Here is an 18,816-nt window from a genome sequence, read left to right on the forward strand (position 1 = left end):
CAAGTCTTCTGACAGATGGATGCTTTTCCACCATAAACTTCACAATTTTAGGAGCACTGGTGTACCAGGGGTATACAGAGTGATGGCTGTGAAAACCCTTGAACGAAGGATCTGGTAAAGTAGCTGGTGTGAGTTTTCTCTGAACCTTCCCTCTATCTCTGGATACTTCATCTTCTCTTTTGGGAAAATTGATCTGGGACTATTTGATCCTTACTAAGAAGGGGTGCTCAGACAATCATAAAATATGTACAAAGCGCTTTAAGTTTCAGGGAAGTAAAGTTCCAGTCTGTGAGCATGGGAAATGCACTAGTACCAGCAGGTGTCTTATCAGTTCACCCCAGGGTGCACACTTCACTCCTGACCTGTCTGTGTGCGAACACCTAAGGAAGTCACACATAAACACTTGGTACTTTTTAGTTCCTGGGAAAGGAGCAATACATTATTAACATGTCCAAGAAGGGATCTCAGGTGTGGGAGTGAGAAGAGAAGGAGGGGGCAATGGGGAGGTGAGAAGGGGAAGGAGGGGAGTGCAAGTCAAAACTGATAACACCCAGGGAACCCAAGCTGTTAACCTGCAGGGTCTGGCCCACCTCTGCCCACTCCCCCAGTGATGCCAGCCTGAGACTCTCTGGCCAGGTCTTGCAAAGGATTGTGCCAAGCTCTGCTGTGGCCAGGCCTTCTCAGTGACAAGAGACAGTGGGGTGCAGAGCTGTTCCCTTGGCATCCTTCACCATCACTAAGGTCACTGATCACTTATGAAACTGATATCACCTTCCTGAAGGTTCTCAGGATAAGGGGGAGCCAGGGCGAGGGAAGGATACACAGACAGGGGGACACAGCCATCTGAAACGCACACAGGATAGTTCAGAACAGCCCGGGCCAGGCAGCCAGTTTGTGTTTACTTTCAACTCAAAGTGTTTTACTTTGTGTATCATCACCTCTTTTTTTCTCAGGAAAGTGACACAGAGTAACAGGCTTTAGGATATCATCCGTGTCCATTTTGACAGCAGTTCATGTCACAAGACACCATCATGTACTGTAATTACACAAAATGTAAAGAATAAAGTGTTGCTAGTTACATGGGTTAAAATGAAACTGACAGCCCAAAGGAACACAAAACAGAAAGAGATCTCTGTCAGAATCCAGAGGGACACTTGACAATATTAACCCCCCCCCCAAAAAAAAATGTAGCCAAATCATTGTCCTAGCATGCTGTAGTTCATTGCCACAACTTCATAAATTCCCAGCTCTTTGGGGGAAAGTGCGTGTTTATAGCTTGCAAAAAAATAGTTTTTACATGTATGCAGGTCAACAGAAAAAAAGAATGCAAACTCTAGGCACCAAGACTGCCCCAATAGCAACGGAGTCTAAAGAGTCAGACCTCACAGAGTCTTCTGAATCAGATCTAGTTTGTTGAAAAAGAATCTGGACAGTGATATTAGTCCAAGAGAGGCAAGGAAGAAACACTGAACCATTAACCAGGAAAAAAAGAAAAAACTAGAACAATTAAGATTTAAATATTTTTTTCTACTCTACTTTGAATTACAGCTTTTCATATTTGGAAAAGATACACGCTTGGTCCTTGGGGATAACCCCTTTTTCTACTCCCATCTACCCTCCCCGATCCTAATCAATAGCCTGGGTTGGAGCACAGATATGATTGGTTCAACTTCCTTGAAGCAGAAGTACTATTTCTTCATGTGTGGCCATGCCTCTTTTTAACAATGAGGTATCATGTGACACTAACAATATCTGTTCCTTCTTGGGCTATGAGTTTGATCAACAGTGCAGGCAGAAAACAAGGTAATGTTCTGATAAAATCACACAGGTACAAAAATTATTGCACTTAAAAACAACAACAAAAACCTCAGCCCAACCAGCAAAGGGCCAGTGAAACTCTTCAAAAGTGTTGTGCTGCCTGCCCTCTGCAGAGCGTCTGGACCTTTCTGGTGTTTGGTCGAATTTGGTCCATTATTGAATGTCCAGAAGTGAAAGAGTCCAAAAGACACAGTAGGCTCTTTAAGGCTAAGTCTTTCCGGTGCTCATATGAGATAAATTATCTCCTTGGCCACATACTACAAAGTGGGGCTCTTTTTTAGCAAATGGCTAGTAGGGCCCCCCTAAAAACTCTGGGAGCAAAGGGGGATGGGTACACATCATGTTCTGTCCTGTGAATGAGAGAGAGAGAGAGAGAGAGAGAGAGAGAGAGAGAGAGAGAGAGAAAGAGAGAAAGAGATGGTAAGTAGCCTGGGAGAGCAAAGCCACTCATCAACAACCCTGTGGCTGGAAGTGCTTTGATCACTTCCTGACTCCATCACTAGCTCTCATTACACTCAACCCCACAGCCCATGAGGATCTTTCTCTGTGTACATCCTCCTTTCTATGGCTCTGAATGCCTTTCCTTCTGCTTGCAAATTTGTCTCTGTCTGTCTTCCCATGGAGAAGTGGGATACAGTTCATGAGATCTCAAAGAGTCCTTCAGTCATATCTGAAGCGACTTAGGACACACACGTCTTCTCTTATTTTTTATCCTTCCTGCTTCTCGTGCTTCCTGTCTCTCTTTGTTGACGGATGTAAAGGACCAATGCTAATCCTATCGTGGTACCCACTGGTCCATATCCTTTCATGTTTCCACAAGGCACCCCTCTCCTTTCTCTCCCTGTCAGTGGTCCCCCCAATACCAATATATTCAGACACATGCCATGCTCTGTTTACCCAATTGAATCTTTTAAGATTACTTGTTACTTTAGGCACAATTATTTGCACCTCCAAAATCTGATCTATGGAGAATGTGAGAGCAAGGCATTGACTGTGGTATAATTTTTTCAGGATGTCCTCAAGTAACTGCTCATATAATAGATGAAATCAAGGCATTTCCAAACTCCGATAACCTGAGACTATTGTCAGTATTGTTTTTCTTCTTTAGGAGTGTTGACTTCAGCTCATATTTCCTTTGTAACTCTTTCTATGGCACTTGTAGTGAACAAAATATTTGCATAAAGTATCTAGACAAATAGTGATGGTGGTTTAGTGGCTAAGTCATTTCCCACTCTTTTGTGACCCCATGGACTGTAGCCCACCTGGCCCCTCTGTCCATGGGATTTTTCCAGGCAAGAATACTGGAGTGGGTTGCAAGTAGGGTTGGCTGGTAATATCCTGATTGGATCTGCAGGCACAGATTTAATATCAGAGTAATTTAAGCTTTAGGCAGGAGGGAATAGAGCTCCAGTCTTTGTGAGTTGCTGAAGCTCCTGCATTGCCGTACTCACCAACCAAGGCACACTGAAGCTCTAAGATCTGCTACTGTCTCCTTCCCTATGGCCAACTCTGTGGGGGCAGAGTCAGTGCAAATAGCTGCTGCCGCCTTTGCTTTATCCCATCATATCCTCTCTCACTGTTCTAAGACAGGGTGCCCATGATGGGGTCTTCTCTACTTACTTGCTGGGATTTGGAGCTAGGAATTGCTGACATTCTCATAGATGACGTCACTGATACAGAACTGCTGCTTCTTCTTCATCCACATCAGTTGCACACACTGATGGATAAAAATGTACTGCTCCTGGAGCAAAAGAGAAAGACGCTTTAGAGCAAGGTATCTTTATGCAACGACCTCCCTGGAGCCAGTGTTTAAGATTCTGTGCTTCAGCTGCAGGGGGCATGGGTTCAATCCCTGGTCAGGGAACTAAGATTCCACATACCATGCGGCAAGGCCAAAAATAAAAAAAGATATGTTTGCGCAAAAATATAGTATTTTTAATACTATGGGAGTATTAAATACTATGATGAATGTCAAAGGAAACAATCTTCATTATTTCTAAAATACAATTTCAAAACTAGAAGATCCAAGAGAATCAACTGTAAAAATATTTTGTTTAATAATAGGATTTAGATTACACTACTTAATGCTAAGGGCAATGAATATTCAATCAGTAAATCACGGGGCTTTTTCAAAAAAAATTGCACATTGCATCATAATACACTGAAATAAATTCCAAGAAGCTTAATAAATTAAGCCATAAAAATATAAAGGCATACATAGATTAATTCTTCTCTGATTACTTTAAGGAAGGGCTTTCTAAATTTTTTTTGGCCATGCCATACTCCATATGGGATCTTAGTTCCTGGACTAGGGATCAAAGCCGCACCCCCTGCATCAGAAGCACAGAGTCTTAACCACTGGCTCGCTAGGGAGGCCCCTGGGCTTTCTAAACTTTAAACAACGAAATAAATTAGAGCAAAGATGTCAAACTGTTGTATGTAAAAAGTAGAAAAAAGAATAACATAAAGGGCAAACTAGAAACTGAGAGGGAAAAATATTTTCAAGAATTATGACAAATGTCAATACCTTTATCTTTGTTTAAAATTCATCCATATCAGTAACATACACACTTAAATTGGCAAATAAATAAAATATACTAACCACTAGACCAAATATTCCTGAAAGGCAGGGACTGGGTGTTTTTTATTCCTAATACCCAGCACTTTGTTTGTACTTACTAAATGTTTTTTAAGGTAAACTGAGAAAATATTAAAACATGTACAAAAAATGGCCAATAAAAAAACAGTAAACTAAAACAATTATTTTTTTAAATCTACGAAGTGAGTAAAGGTGAACAAAAAGTAGCATTCAATGATGATTTGAATTTGTTGAACCAGCCATTTTTAACCAGTTGGTGGAGGTACAATTAATAAAATGCTAATAAATGACATTGTGTGGATGGACAGAAGTAAGAAAGTAGGAAGGAAGTGAGGGAGTATTCAGTCTTTAAAATGAGATTTATAGAGTTTAAGGCAATTTAGGATGATACACATAGCAAAATCTTCAGTGAAAATTCAGAATGTAAAATTATGACATGTGTATAGAGCATATGAGTACAATCACGTGAACATTATACTTGACTAAGGCCGAGATGTTGTTATTGCTGTTGTTCAGTTGCTAAGTCATGTCTGACTCTTTGTGACCCCGTGGACTGCAGCATGCCAGTCTTCCCTGTCCTTCACTATCTCCCGGAGTTTGCTCGGATTCATGTTCATTGAGTCAGTGATGCTATCTAACCATCTCATCTTCTGCCAGCCCCCTCTCCTTCTGCCTTTAATCTTTCCGAATACCAAAATGTTGACAGTAGCTATCTTTATCCCATTTCCTTTTCCTTATTTCCCAGACTTTCTCTCTAAGTAATACCATTAAAAATGATCTTTAAATGAGAACCAGTTAAAATATCCACAGCATTTTAAGGAGTCTTTTGTTTGACAACTTCATACAAATGATGAGGTTAAAGACTTCAGACTTCCTTGGCTTTGACTCACATGTATTTTTTTTTTTAAGTTGGGGGAAAATATATTCCCTTATTTCATGACAATATCACATCAGTAACTGAGCTTCCCTTTCTCACTATGACATGTCCCTCCTCGGCCTCTGGTGTTGAGTCAAGCACGGGGCATTGATAAGGGCAGAGAATGCCTGGTTTCCCAACCCATAACGACACAGTGGTAAAACTTTGTGTCAAATAAATAGATAAATAAATAAAGTACTTAGGCCACAGGAAAAGTAAACAAAAGACTATTAACAGACACATATCTGAGAGTTCAGGAGAGATCTAAGCTGCCAGTCAGGAGGCCTGGAGGCTCAAAGCAAGGCCCTACCTAGCTGACCTCCAGAGAAAGCCTGTGAGAGGAAAATGAAAGAAAACCTTTGATAAAAACAGAAGAGAGCCCAGGAGAGGTGGAGGCCATCCACACTTTATAGTTTCAAAGCACTTCTCTTGATGGTAACGGTTCATTGGATGCATACTTTACAACAAACAATTAGTGAATGTCGTCCTTTGCATTTTATAGATGAGAAATGGGAACTTCAAAAAACATTAAAAAAAATTTTTTTTAAAACTTTTTTAAATGGGCTACAATCCATGGGGTCACAAAGAGTTGGACATGACTGAAAGAGCACGTAACTGGATTTATGTGTGCTGATTCGCTTCAGTTGCGTCCAACTCTTTGTGACCCCATGGACTGTAATCCACCAGGTTCCTCAGTTCATAGGATTCCCCAGGCAAGAATACTGGAGTGGGTTGCCATTCCCTCCTCCAGGGGATCTTCCCGATGCTGGGACTGAACCTGAGACTCTTAAACGTCTCCTGCATTGGCAATTGGGTTCTTTACCACTAGCATCACCTGGGAAGCCCTAGTGTGTTCATTTGGAAGTACAGGAAATTTATTTAGTTATACACACATCTATGTCTTTTATTTTAGATTCTTTTTCTTATAGGTTATTACAAGATATTGAGCAGAGTTCCCTGTGCTATTCGCAGGGTTCTTGTTGGTTACCTATTTTATATGTCTGTGTGTATCTGTTCATTGGAATGGGAGCTGTGAGAGGTGAAGTGAGTTGTGCGGTGGTCAAGCTGGGACTCAGGCCTCTCGCAGAGACTGATCTGACCACCCTACTCTCTGCTCTCATGTAGGGACCCACATGGTACATCTGCTCAGGTGAGAAAGAGGAGGAGGGTTCATCACAATACAGCCCATGCAGCAGGCACTTGAAATGTGCATCTGAGGCCATGGCCAAATTAATCAGTGAATTCTGCTCTTTGTAGAGGGGTTGGGGTGATGGGCCATCAAGAGGACCCAGAAAAATCAGAAACTAGCCTGGGAGGTAACCTATACACAGCACTGTGGTTTCTGTATTTACACAGACTCAGCTGGAGAATTACTCTGGCCTCTTGAAAACCATTAGTGTCAAAGGAGCGCTTTGGGATGCTGAAGGAAAATAATTGTTTACTCAGCTCTTTTTATTTATTACCATCAGTAAACTAGGAGGCTGCAGAACTGTGGCGTGAATAAGATCAAGGAGCAGGCTTGAGTTACAGGCTGAACCACAAAGAGCATAGGAATGAGGGAAAACAGAGGTAAATCAATGGACAAGATGTTCCAGACATGACTAATGACGAAGTTGACATAAACAAACAACTTGAGCTAGAGAGGATCCCAGCAAAATCCTGAGGGAACTTGAGAGTGGACTGGAACAGCTGGGAAAAATAAGTGACCCGTGGTGACCTCTGCCTCTTCTGCAGACCTTGAATTTTCCCATGTGAGTTTAGGGAAGGGATATCATACTTTAAAAAGACCATCTTCCCTGGAGATGTCAACCTAAAATACTACCATAAACAAAGCAGCAATCAAAATTTGAGGAAAGTTAGGGAGGGAATCGGACTTTTTCTCAGCTGTGCAGAAAGGCACATGGTGCAGTGCTTGTCTCATGTCCACACCTGAAGAAGGATAATGATGCTGGAAACCAGATAGAGGGTCTGCCATGTGAAGGTAGTTTTTAAAAAGGGATTAAGATCCTGTTGCTGGGAAGTTGAAAGCTAACAGGCTATAATCACAGTCTATAAAATTATAAAAGGTATAAATTAAGTCAATGGGGGCAGACAATTCATCAAATCCAAAATACTTAAAATAAGGAGTGGCCCTTTGAAGCTTGGGGATTAATATACATAACAGGGAGTTTTAATCACATAGTAGGATATGGATTTATGGAAGTGAAAACCAAAAATATGGATGGATTCATAAAGCAATGTTTAATTACTAGGTAGTTGGGCTTGTCTGGGAAACCGGGACATTTTTAAACTTATGATAACAAGGTGATGTTCATGTCCCCACGGCAGTAAATTAGAAGGCAACCGGGCTGGGATATGAGTGATCTCGAGGAGGACACGAATAGATGTCTCGTTTCCTAATCATCCCTGAGACATCTGAACGTGAATGAGTTACTGTTTCTAAAGTGCTATGATGTTGCTATAGCTCTGAAATAAACACATTGGAATGAATGGCTGTGCAGAACCTTGGCCAGATGGGAAAGGGCAAGGGAAGGGAGAAAACCGGAAGCATTGAGACAGGAGCCAGGACAGCAGGCTTTTGCGCTGCACTGACATCTAGTGGTGGTTGAGGGGAAAAGCAGAGGGAAGAGGTAGGCAGGCTTTAATCCCTTGGGAACTGAAATCAGAGGTCAGGCCAGGTTGTATTCTATTCCGCAAGTGTTCCTCCCACACACACTCCTCGAGGAGGAGGAGGATTATTATTGTTCGCCTGAAGCTAAGAAGTTGCGAGTACGGCTGGGTGACTAAGATTACCAAGAAGCTATTTTGCTCTGGTTTGGGGCACACACAAGTGTACACCCACGGATGCTCAGAGACTGTGCTGCTGTGTGCGGGCCCCGGGCGGGGCTGCCATTCCAGCCTGAGTGCATTTCAAAGGCTTCACGGGAGGAAAGGGCTTGGGAGAAGAGGCAGCCCCGGGAGGGGGGCAGGTAGCACTGATGGCTATTTCTGGAGATGTCTCTGTGTTGTTACAATAAGGAATCCATTCATTTAGCTCAAGGAGACTGTCTGTGTTGGTGGATGAAGGGCTGGAAGTCCTTAAAATCATAAAGATTTTTATCTCATCAGAAAGCACATGTGCAACACATATTATCCTCACAAGTGAACAGAGTCACACGAAGGGCAAACTAATGACAAACTTACAGAATTGAGTCTAGCATTTTAAATAGAAATTAAATCACACCAATTCCAAAGTCTCCACTTGGTGGCATTTCCCCAGATGCCTGTTACCCTCACTGAACTCTCGGTCTGTTCAAAGAGGTTTTATTCCATTACAGATACATCCATGTGCTCTGGCTTACTGGAGGGCATAGGACACCAATAAAAGTGTAGACACTATATACCGAATGGTTATCTGTTTCTTTTACACCTGGGAGCAGTTTGAATGTGCACAGTAAGGAACTAGGAACAGCAAATGCAAAAAAACATTTTGAGACAATGGTTTTGAAATATGGGATTGAATAGTGGGAAGTTTTTCAGTCAAGCCCCAATTTAAAAATGCCTATGATTCAGTTCCTACCTCGGTCTGTACCATAGACATCCGGTATGACCGCATTTCTGACACCAGCCCCAGGATGTCGACAAACTCATGATCCCGAATGTGCTGCAAGAGCCTGTCCAGAGCGATGAACGTTCCCGTCCGACCGACTCCAGCACTGAAAAAAGAGGTTCCGATATCACGACACTTACAGACTGCCCTTCTACACTGTTGGACGGGGACCCTGGTGGCTCAGAGGTTAAAGCATCTGCCTGCAATGCAGGAGACCTGGGTTCGATCCCTGGGTCAGGAAGATCCCGGGGCGAAGGAAATGGCAACCCACTCCAGTATTCTTGCCTGGAGAATCCCATGAACGGAGGAACCTGGTGGGCTATAGTCCACGGGGTCACAAAGAGTCAGACACAACTGAACAACTTCAGTTTCACTTTCACTTTCTACATTGTTGGAAACAAATAAGTGTAAAATCCACCAAAACTATACCTACCATCATTGAGAAGAGAAGACGAAATTGACGATATTTCCCAACCGATTATTTTTTTAATAATCATATTTATTGATTTTGGCTATAAACTGGGTCTTCATTGCTGCACTGGTTTTTCTCTGGATGTGTTGGCTACTCTCTAGTTGTGGTTTGACAACTTCTCACTGTGGTGGCTTCTTCTGTTGTGGAGCAAGGGCTCTAGGGCGCGCCAGCTTTAATAGTTGCAGTTCCCAGGCTCTAGAACCCAGGCTTAATAGTTGTGGCTCGTGGTCTTACTTGCTCCTCAGCATACGGAATTTTCCTGGATCAGGGATCAAGCTCATGTCTCCTGCATTCCCACGCAGATTCTTTACCACTGAGCCACCAGGGACGCCCTTATTTTAAAAAAACTCTTTATTTTATATTGGAGTATAGCTGATTAACAATGTTGTGATAGTTTCAGGTGCCCAGCAATGGGACTCAGCCATACATATACATGTATCCATTCTCCTCCAAACTCCCCTTCTCATTTGAGCTTCCGCATAACATTGAGCAGAGCTCCATGTGCTATACAGTAGGACCTTGTTGGTTATCTATTTTAAATATTGCAGTGTGTACATGCCCATTCCAAACTCCCTTGCCCTCTAACTGTCCCTTGTCCGCATCCTTCCCCCTTGGCAACCATGATTTCTCTAAGTCTGTGAGTCAATTTCTGTTTTGTAAATAGTATCGTATGACATTCTTTATAGGAGGAATCTAAAAAGAAGTGATACAAGTGAACTTATTGACCTCCCTGATGTTTACACGCAGTCCTGGTTGGTGTGTCTCCTAATATTACAGTTTTATCACTGCTCCCTCCCTTAGACTGCTGTGGGTCTGCCTTGGCCACCCCTGGCTCTCCTGCCCCTGGGCTCTCTATTCCTTAGGAAAGTGAGGATTCATATGGAACCTGCTGGAACCAGCAGGAACCAGGCAAGAATCAGCCCTCAAGGAGATGATCTTATTGTTGTTTAGTCGCTAAGTCGTGTCCAACTCTTTTGCAACCCCATGGACTGTAGCCTGCCAGGCTCCTCTGTCCATGGGATTTCCCAGATAAGAATACTGAAGTGGGTGGTTGTTTCTTCCTCCAGAACATCTTCCCGACCCAGGGATTGAACCCATGTGTCCTGGTTTGGCAGGTGGGTTCTTTACCACTGAGCCACCAGGGAAGCCCAAGAAGCTGATACATGTGAACAATTCCAGCCTTCTGAGGAGCCTCAGAGTTAAACCCTCCTGTCCAACTTTAAAGTCGAGCTGAGATGCCCGCACTCTAGCTCTAGCGTGGGGGCCATCCAGCCCTAGGTCAAGTTTACTGTCTCAGACCTTCCTTAGGGCATGTCTGCCCTGCTAGTGGGTGCTGGTCTGCTTCAGGCACCCAGGGATCTTTGAGGTAATTGCCTCAAAATCAGCTTTAATATTTGGATCCAGTATCTTTCAGTCCCCAAGTCCCAGGACTCTGAGTATAGAGGGAAGTGGAGTGATTCAGGCGAACCAGTTCATCACCACAGTCCCCAGTGTCACAGAAAAACTCAGCTCTCCTTTCTTCCAATCACTCATGGGATGAAGTGCCAGCTGACTCTGAACTCTGAATTATGAGGAAATACGAGAAAAAGAAAGGGCTTCTCTGGTGGCTCAGATGGTAAAGAATCCACCTGCTAAGGCAGGAGATGCAGGTTTGATCCTGGGTCAGGAGGATCCCCCTGGAGAAAGAAACGGCAACCCACTCTAATATTCTTGCAGGAAAGTCCATGGATAGAGGAGCCTGGTGGGCTATAGTCCATGGGAGTTGCAAAGAGCTGGACATGACTCACAACATATGTACATGCACACAGGAGAAAAGGGAATGAAAAGCAATCAAAAGCAATCTGCTTGTGAGATTTGCTGGGAGAGAAATCCAACATGAAAAACCACAAATTCAGAGCCCTGATTTGCTTTTTCTACCAGGCAACTCTTCCTTCTTATCTTCTCACGTAGAATGTTTCTGGGCTTGGGTGAACACTCATGAAGCCACATCCAGAACTGTACCCACTCCCTGCGTGAAAGGAGGCCACGTGTTTGACAAGGGTTGAGCAGCTTTATTTTCCGCTCTTGGAAGGAAGCACGTTGAGACTAGGTAACCTCATTCTGTGAAGCAAAGCTTTTTGGCCTGGGAATGACTGACAGCAAGTGCAGCCTCCCTAGTCAGAAACCTGGTAGCTTAAGGGGCACCTTTCTCTCCAGGGAGACACATACTACCACTACCACCCCCCAACCCCCGCCCCTCCACCTCACACACACACACACACACACACACACACACACTCACACACTTAGTCATTCTAGCTCACAAGGCAAAAAATGCTAGATCCAGGCTTCAGTTCAGTTCAGTTCACTCGCTCAGTCGTGTCCGACTCTGCGACCCCATGAATCGCAGCACGCCAGGTCTCCCTGTCCATCACCAACTCCCGGAGTTCACTCAGACTCATGTCCATCGAGTCCGTGATGCCATCCAGCCATCTCATCCTCTGTCGTCTCCTTCTCCTCCTGCCCCCAATCCCTCCCAGCATCAGAGTCTTTTCCAATGAGTCAACTCTTCCATGAGGTGGCCAAAGTACTGGAGTTTCAGCTTTAGCATCATTCCTTCCAAAGAAATCCCAGGGCTGATCTCCTTCAGAATGGACTGGTTGGATCTCCTTGCAGTCCAAGGGACTCTCAAGAGTCTTCTCCAACACCACAGTTCAGAAGCATCAATTCTTCAGTGCTCAGCCTTCTTCACAGTCCAACTCTCACATCCATACATGACCACTGGAAAAACCATCGCCTTGACTAGACGGACCTTAGTCGGCAAAGTAATGTCTCTGGTTTTGAATATGCTATCTAGGTTGGTCATAACTTTTCTTCCAAGGGGTAGGCATCTTTTAATTTCATGGCTGCAGTCACCATCTGCAGTGATTTTGGAGCCCCCCAAAATAAAGTCTGGCACTGTTTCCACTGTTTCCCCATCTATTTCCCATGAAGTGATGGGACCGGATGCCATGATCTTCGTTTTCTGAATGTTGAGCCTTAAGCCAACTTTTTCACTCTCCTCTTTCTCTTTCATCAAGAGGCTTTTTAGCTCCTCTTCACTTTCTGCCATAAGGGTGGTGTCATCTGCATATCTGAAGACTGGAATGCAAAAGTAGGAAGTCAAGAAACACCAGGAGTAACAGGCAAATTTGGCCTTGGAATACGGAATGAAGCAGGGCAAAGACTAATAGAGTTTTGCCAAGAAAATGCACTGGGCATAGCAAACACCCTCTTCCAACAACACCAGAGAAGACTCTACACATGGACATCACCAGATGGTCAACACCGAACTCAGACTGATTATATTCTTTGCAGCCAAAGATGGAGAAGCTCTATACAGTCAACAAAAACAAGACCAGGAGCTGACTGTGGCTCAGATCATGAACACCTTATTACCAAATTCAGACTCAAATTGAAGAAAGTAGGGAAAACCGCTAGACCATTCAGGTATGACCTAAATCAAATCCCTTATGATTATACAGTGGAAGTGAGAAATAGATTTAAGGGCCTAGATCTGATCGATAGAGTGCCCGATGAACTATGGAATGAGGTTTGTAACACTGTACAAGAGACAGGGATCAAGACCATCCCCATGGAAAAGAAATGCAAAAAAGCAAAATGGCTGTCTGAGGAGGCCTTACAAATAGCTGTGAAAAGAAGAGAGGTGAAAAGCCAAGGAGAAAAGGAAAGATATAAGCATCTGAATGCAGAGTTCCAAAGAATAGCAAGGAGAGATAAGAAAGCCTTCTTCAGTGATCAATGCAAAGAAATAGAGGAAAACAACAGAATGGGAAAGACTAGAGATCTCTTTAAGAAAATTAGAGATACCAAGGGAACATTTCATGCAAAGATGGGCTCCATAAAGGACAGAAATGGTCTGGACCTAACAGAAGCAGAAGATATTAAGAAGAGGTGGCAAAAATACACAGAAGAACTGTACAAAAAGATCTTCACGACCCAGATAATCACGATGGTGTGATCACTAATCTAGAGCCAGACATCTTGGAATGTGAAGTCAAGTGGGCCTTAGAAAGCATCACTATGAACAAAGCTAGTGGAGATGATGGAATTCCAGTTGAGCTGTTTCAAATCCTAAAAGATGATGCTGTGAAAGTACTGCACTCAATATGCCAGCAAATTTGGAAAACTCAGCAGTGGCCACAGGACTGGAAAAGGTCAGTTTTCATTCCAATCCCAAAGAAAGGCAATGCCAAAGAATGCTCAAGCTACCACACAATTGCACTCATCTCACATGCTAGTAAAGTAATGCTCAAAATTCTCCAAGCCAGGCTTCAGCAATACGTGAACCGTGAACTCCCTGATGTTCAAGCTGGTTTTAGAAAAGGCAGAGGAACCAGAGATCAAATTGCCACCATCTGCTGGATCATGGAAAAACCAAGAGAGTTCCAGAAAAACATCTATTTCTGCTTTCTTGACTATGCCAAAGCCTTGACTGTGTGGATCACAATAAACTGTGGAAAATCCTGAAAGAGATGGGAATACCAGACCACCTGACCTGCCTCTTGAGAAATCTGTATGCAGGTCAGGAAGCAACAGTTAGAACTGGACATGGAACAACAGACGGGTTCCAGATAGGAAAAGGAGTACATCAAGGCTGTATATTGTCACCCTGCTTATTTAACTTATATGCAGAGTACGTCATGAGAAATGCTGGACTGGAAGAAACAGAAGCTGGAATCAAGATTGCTGGGAGAAATATCAATAACCTCAGATATGCAGATGACACCACCCTTATGGCAGATCCAGGCTTATTGGCTACCAATGCCTCCTCTGACATCTTTGTCTCATTGGTACCTCTGATAAACAATGTTGTTGTTGTTTTTTAGTTGCTAAGTTGTATATGCCTCTTTTGTGACCCCATGAACTACAGTCCGCCGGGCTCCTCTGTCCATGGAATTTTCCAGGCAAGAATACTGGAGTGGGTTGCCATTTCCTTCCCTAGGGGCTCTTCCTAACTCAGGGATCAAATTTGTGTCTCCTCCATTGGCAGGTGTGTTCTTTACTTCTGAGCCACCTGAGAAGCCCTAAGATAGCCATATTATATGTAAATCATGTATTTAGTAAGACTTTATTCATCATAATTTTTTAAATGTTTTAAAATTATTTTTTTTAACTGGAGGATAATTGCAATATTGTGATGGTTTTTGCCATACATCAACATGAACCAGCCACAGGTATACATGTGTCTCCCCCATCTTGAATGCCCCTCCCACCTCCCTCTCCACCATTTAAATTTTTAAAGATTATAACTCACTGACCAGTTAATTCAATCTGATCAGAGATTTATGGAATGATGGGCAATTCCCTCCAAATTTCTAACAGCCAGCACCTTTGAGGAGGTTACCTGCAGTGCACGATCATGGGGCCTTTGCTCTTCATAGCCTGCTGTCGGACCTTGTGTACAAACTGCAGGATGCTTTCTGCAGCATTGGCTGTGGGCACCCCGTGATCGGGCCACGCAGTGTAGTTAAAATGCATCACATCCTGCATCTCGTCAGCCTTTGGGAGAAAAACAAGCATTAATCTCTCAGTCCACAGTCAGGATGGCTCAGGCCTCCACGGCAGCTCTTGAGTGATGGGAAGGCTGCATTCCACTCCCGGTCAGCACACCTCCCTTTCTAGCTCTCAGCAAAGTGTCCGGCTCAAAGCAGGCCCTGAGGAAAACAAATACCAGTTGTATAAAGCTTCAAACACTAGGATAAATAGGCTAATCCATGCCTGGGTCATGATAAGAGCTTAAGCAAATCAGGGTTTGCATCCTCGTTGTGCCATTCAGAAGCTACATCAGTTCTGGGCAATGAATTAAACACCGGAAGATGCGGTTGGTGGCCAACTTGGGTCCGCTTGGCCGGTGATCCGTTTTGTCTCCCTGGTGCTGCTAGAAGCACCTGGCTGCAGCCCCATCCCTCACAGCTGTCTCCCACTAAAGGGAGCTGCCTGCTGGAAAGTGCCTAAGAGATCAGGTTCCCAGGCTGAGGGCAGACCACAGTGATTGAGTGATGGATGTTGTTATTATTCAGTCACTAAGTTTGACTCTTTGCGACCCCATGGACCACAACACGCCAGGCTCTCCAGTTCTTCACTCTCTCCTGGAGTTTGCTCAAACTCATGTCCATGGAGTCAATGATACTATGTAACCATCTCATCCTCTGCCGCCCCCTTTCCCTCTTGTGATTGATAAGTAAGTAATTAAGTAAGTGTTAGTTGCTGAGCCGTGCCCAACTCTTTGCGACCCCGTGGTCTGCAGTCCACCAGGCTCCTCTGTCCATCAGATTTTCCAGGCAAAGACACTGGAGTGGGTCACCATTTCCTTCTCCAGGGGATCTTCCCAACCCAGGGATCAAACCCGGGTCTCCTGCACTGCAGGCCAATTCTTTATCGACTGAGCCACCAGGGAAGCCCCTTTGTGATGGATGCTGCTGCTGCTGAGTCACATCAGTCATGTCCGACTCTGTGCGACCCCATAGATGGCAACTCACCAGGCTCCCCCGTCCCTGGGATTCTCCAGGCAAGAATACTGGAGTGGGTTGCCATTTCCTTCTCCAATGCATGAAGGTGAAAAGTCAAAGTGAAGTCGTTCAGTCGTGTCCGACTCTTAGCGACCCCATGGACTGCAGCCTATCAGGCTCCTCCACCAGGGAGCAAAATGCCAGGCTAAGACAACTCTCTTGTCTTCTCCTGCTTCCCTTTTCTTGTATGGATTTCACGCAATACTACACTTTCAAAAAACCCCATGTATGACAATCCCTGTCTTGGGTTCTGATACTAGGGGACCTAATACAAGATGCACTCACTGAACACCAGTGTTCTCTTACTTGAAGAGGGTCTCATAATACTTTTAACAAGGGTTGTTGTGAGAATTAAGTGTGAACATGTCTGTGAAGGGTGGTTTCTGTTAGATAGCCTCATCACTACTTCTACGTAATTACTACCACTTGTTCTCATCCAGCTCAGTGCATATCTTTTCTTAAAATTGTTATTATTTTTAAACATTCTCCTTTTATTTATTATCTTTTTGGCCGAGTTGGGCAGCATGCAGGACCTTAGTTCCCCAGCCAGGTATAGAAGCTGTGCCCCCGCAGTAGAAGCACAGAGTCTTAACCTGCTGGACCACCAGGGAAGTCCACAGCACAGCACGTTTCAGTGAGTGGTTCTGGGAATCAGCAAAAATGGATATTTTCTATATATTCCTATTCATATGAGCCCATACACCAAACATATTATTATTCTCTCTGACCTGAGTAAATAACAACTAGGATATATGCCCTTCAAGAATTACTTGCTTTAGCCCCCTACTACCTTATAAGCATATAGTTTTATTCTGCTCTTGTTATCAACTACCAGAAATATTCCAAATCCAAGCCTCACAAAGATCTAATGCATCCTTCATCTCCCAAACTTGCTAAGACTCTTGAATCCATTCAGGAGATGGAATATTATATTGTAATTTGGAAGAATTTGTCTGGATATAAAGTTTAGGTTTTCAGGTATTAAAGAGAAATGAATTTCAAAGAGTCTGTGGTCTTGGGTGAGGTAAAATTACAAAAATAAATAAGAATAAATAAAATATAATATTTTTGTGTGTGTATGTATGTGTATATATATATATATATATATATATATCAGCACTTCAACTAGACCCACTGTCTCTTTGGCCTAAGGCCATACATCCCCAGCCACATTCAACGCCTCCCTCTCTGTACAGGTTGAAGGACTTTGTCTTGGATACACGAAGCATGAAATCTGCAAAGATGCTGGCCAGCTTCACCGCTGTCTTCAGGAAGTACGGCAAGAAAGTAACTCAAGCAGAATAAATTGTGCAGAATGAATGAATTACTCAACACCAGGAGGATTTAAGGATATTTCATCACCACATATCTGTGGTTGCCCAGAAAAGTTCAAGCAAATGCTTTTTTCAAATAAGGATCATAGACTGAGCACAAGACTTGTACACGGTGGGCTATGCATGCACATATATAAATATATACAATCTTATATCTGTAGTTTTATGTATATAGAATATACATAAAGTCTCCTCTGGTTGATCTGACAAGGTATCCAGCTAAAATATGCAAATGGTTCAAAACTAGGAATTCTTTAAACTGTCATCTGTCTCTCTGTAGCTGCAAGGCAGAGGTCTTTGCATCAGATGGCTGATTCCTGTTAGCTGAATAGCAAGGCACATGTGAATGGGAACAAACCAGTTTTTGCTGGTTTTTAGTTTCCAATTATTATTCAGTTCATGCCAAGTTTCAAGTACTGGAAAGTGATAAATTGTGTGTTACAGTCATTTTCCTCCTTTCTTACTAAATGAGAAAACCTTACTGGTTACATCTTAGTCATTCCAAAATGTCTCTGATTTTCTCATTTAGGTAATTTTATCTGGTTTTACTCTGAAAGATTCCATATGGAAATATGGAGGAGATAAAGAAGTGTATAAGCCAAAAATGAAAAAAAAGTAAAAAAAGTCTATTCATCAGCAATAGCATGACAGTCTTTAGTTTAGTATTCATTGCAGGAGCTTAAAACTTCGATTCTGTATATTTATGGCCCAAAGGGGGCACTCTGGGACCAGATGCTTGTGACTATAAAAATATTTCCAGAAAACTCTGCCATTAAACATTTTATTTGTCTGCTTCAAGCCCTTCACACATTTGTCATTGAAAGGTCATCATTTAAGATCAAGGACAAGAAGTGTAATATGAATCATACCATAATTGATGTCACTCTTCCCTGTCAAGGGAGCATACCTTATGTTTACTTTGCAATTTTTTTCTCCTATATGCAAAACCTAGGGAAAGATTTATTCTATTCAAATCTATTCTATATTTGTCTAGCAGTTTGCACTGCTTTCTGGTTGACATAACCAAGACAGAAAGCAGAGTTCAAATAAAATTCCTATTGTTAAATATTTCTCTGATGGTTAAATCTGTTGATGTTTTCTTAATACTCCCTTACTTTTGAAAACATCCATTCACTGATTTTTTTTTTTTTTTTACATTTCACAAAATTATTAAGTGGCTAACTGTTTGGATTAAAAGGATTATTATTTTTTAAGATTTTTTTTGATGTGGACAATTTTAAAAATCTTCATTGAATTTGCTACAATATTGCTTCTGTTTTATGCTTTGGTTTTTTGGCCAGGAAGCATGTGGAATCTTAATTCCCTGACCAAGGATGAAACACACACCCCCGCCATTGGATGGTAAAGTCCTAACCGCTATATCACCAGGGAAGTCCCTACAAGGATTATCAAAACAGGATACTTGTATATGAAGCTCATAGCACGTGGAGGAGGCAGACAGGAAATCAGAGAATTGTGACCACTTATAGTGCACTGGAGTGATACACATGGGATTAGAGCAGGGGAGGAAAGGGAG

At 42.9% G+C, this 18,816-nt stretch overlaps 1 protein-coding gene across 1 annotated transcript in view; it reads right to left on the reverse strand.

Moving 5' to 3' along the window:
* Positions 1 to 3,454: 3,454 nt before the first annotated feature.
* The window catches only part of PTPRO (protein tyrosine phosphatase receptor type O), a 121,517-nt gene continuing 106,155 nt past the window's right edge, over positions 3,455 to 18,816 (reverse strand). The window contains exons 23-25 of the mRNA XM_068971502.1: positions 14,781 to 14,935; positions 8,893 to 9,028; positions 3,455 to 3,559 (exon numbers count right to left, since the gene is read on the reverse strand). Coding sequence (XP_068827603.1) covers positions 3,455 to 3,559; positions 8,893 to 9,028; positions 14,781 to 14,935 — 396 coding nt within the window. The remainder of the gene's footprint in view (positions 3,560 to 8,892; positions 9,029 to 14,780; positions 14,936 to 18,816) is intronic.

This window comes from Capricornis sumatraensis, chromosome 4 (assembly GCF_032405125.1).
Source record: "Capricornis sumatraensis isolate serow.1 chromosome 4, serow.2, whole genome shotgun sequence".
NCBI lineage: Eukaryota > Metazoa > Chordata > Mammalia > Artiodactyla > Bovidae > Capricornis > Capricornis sumatraensis.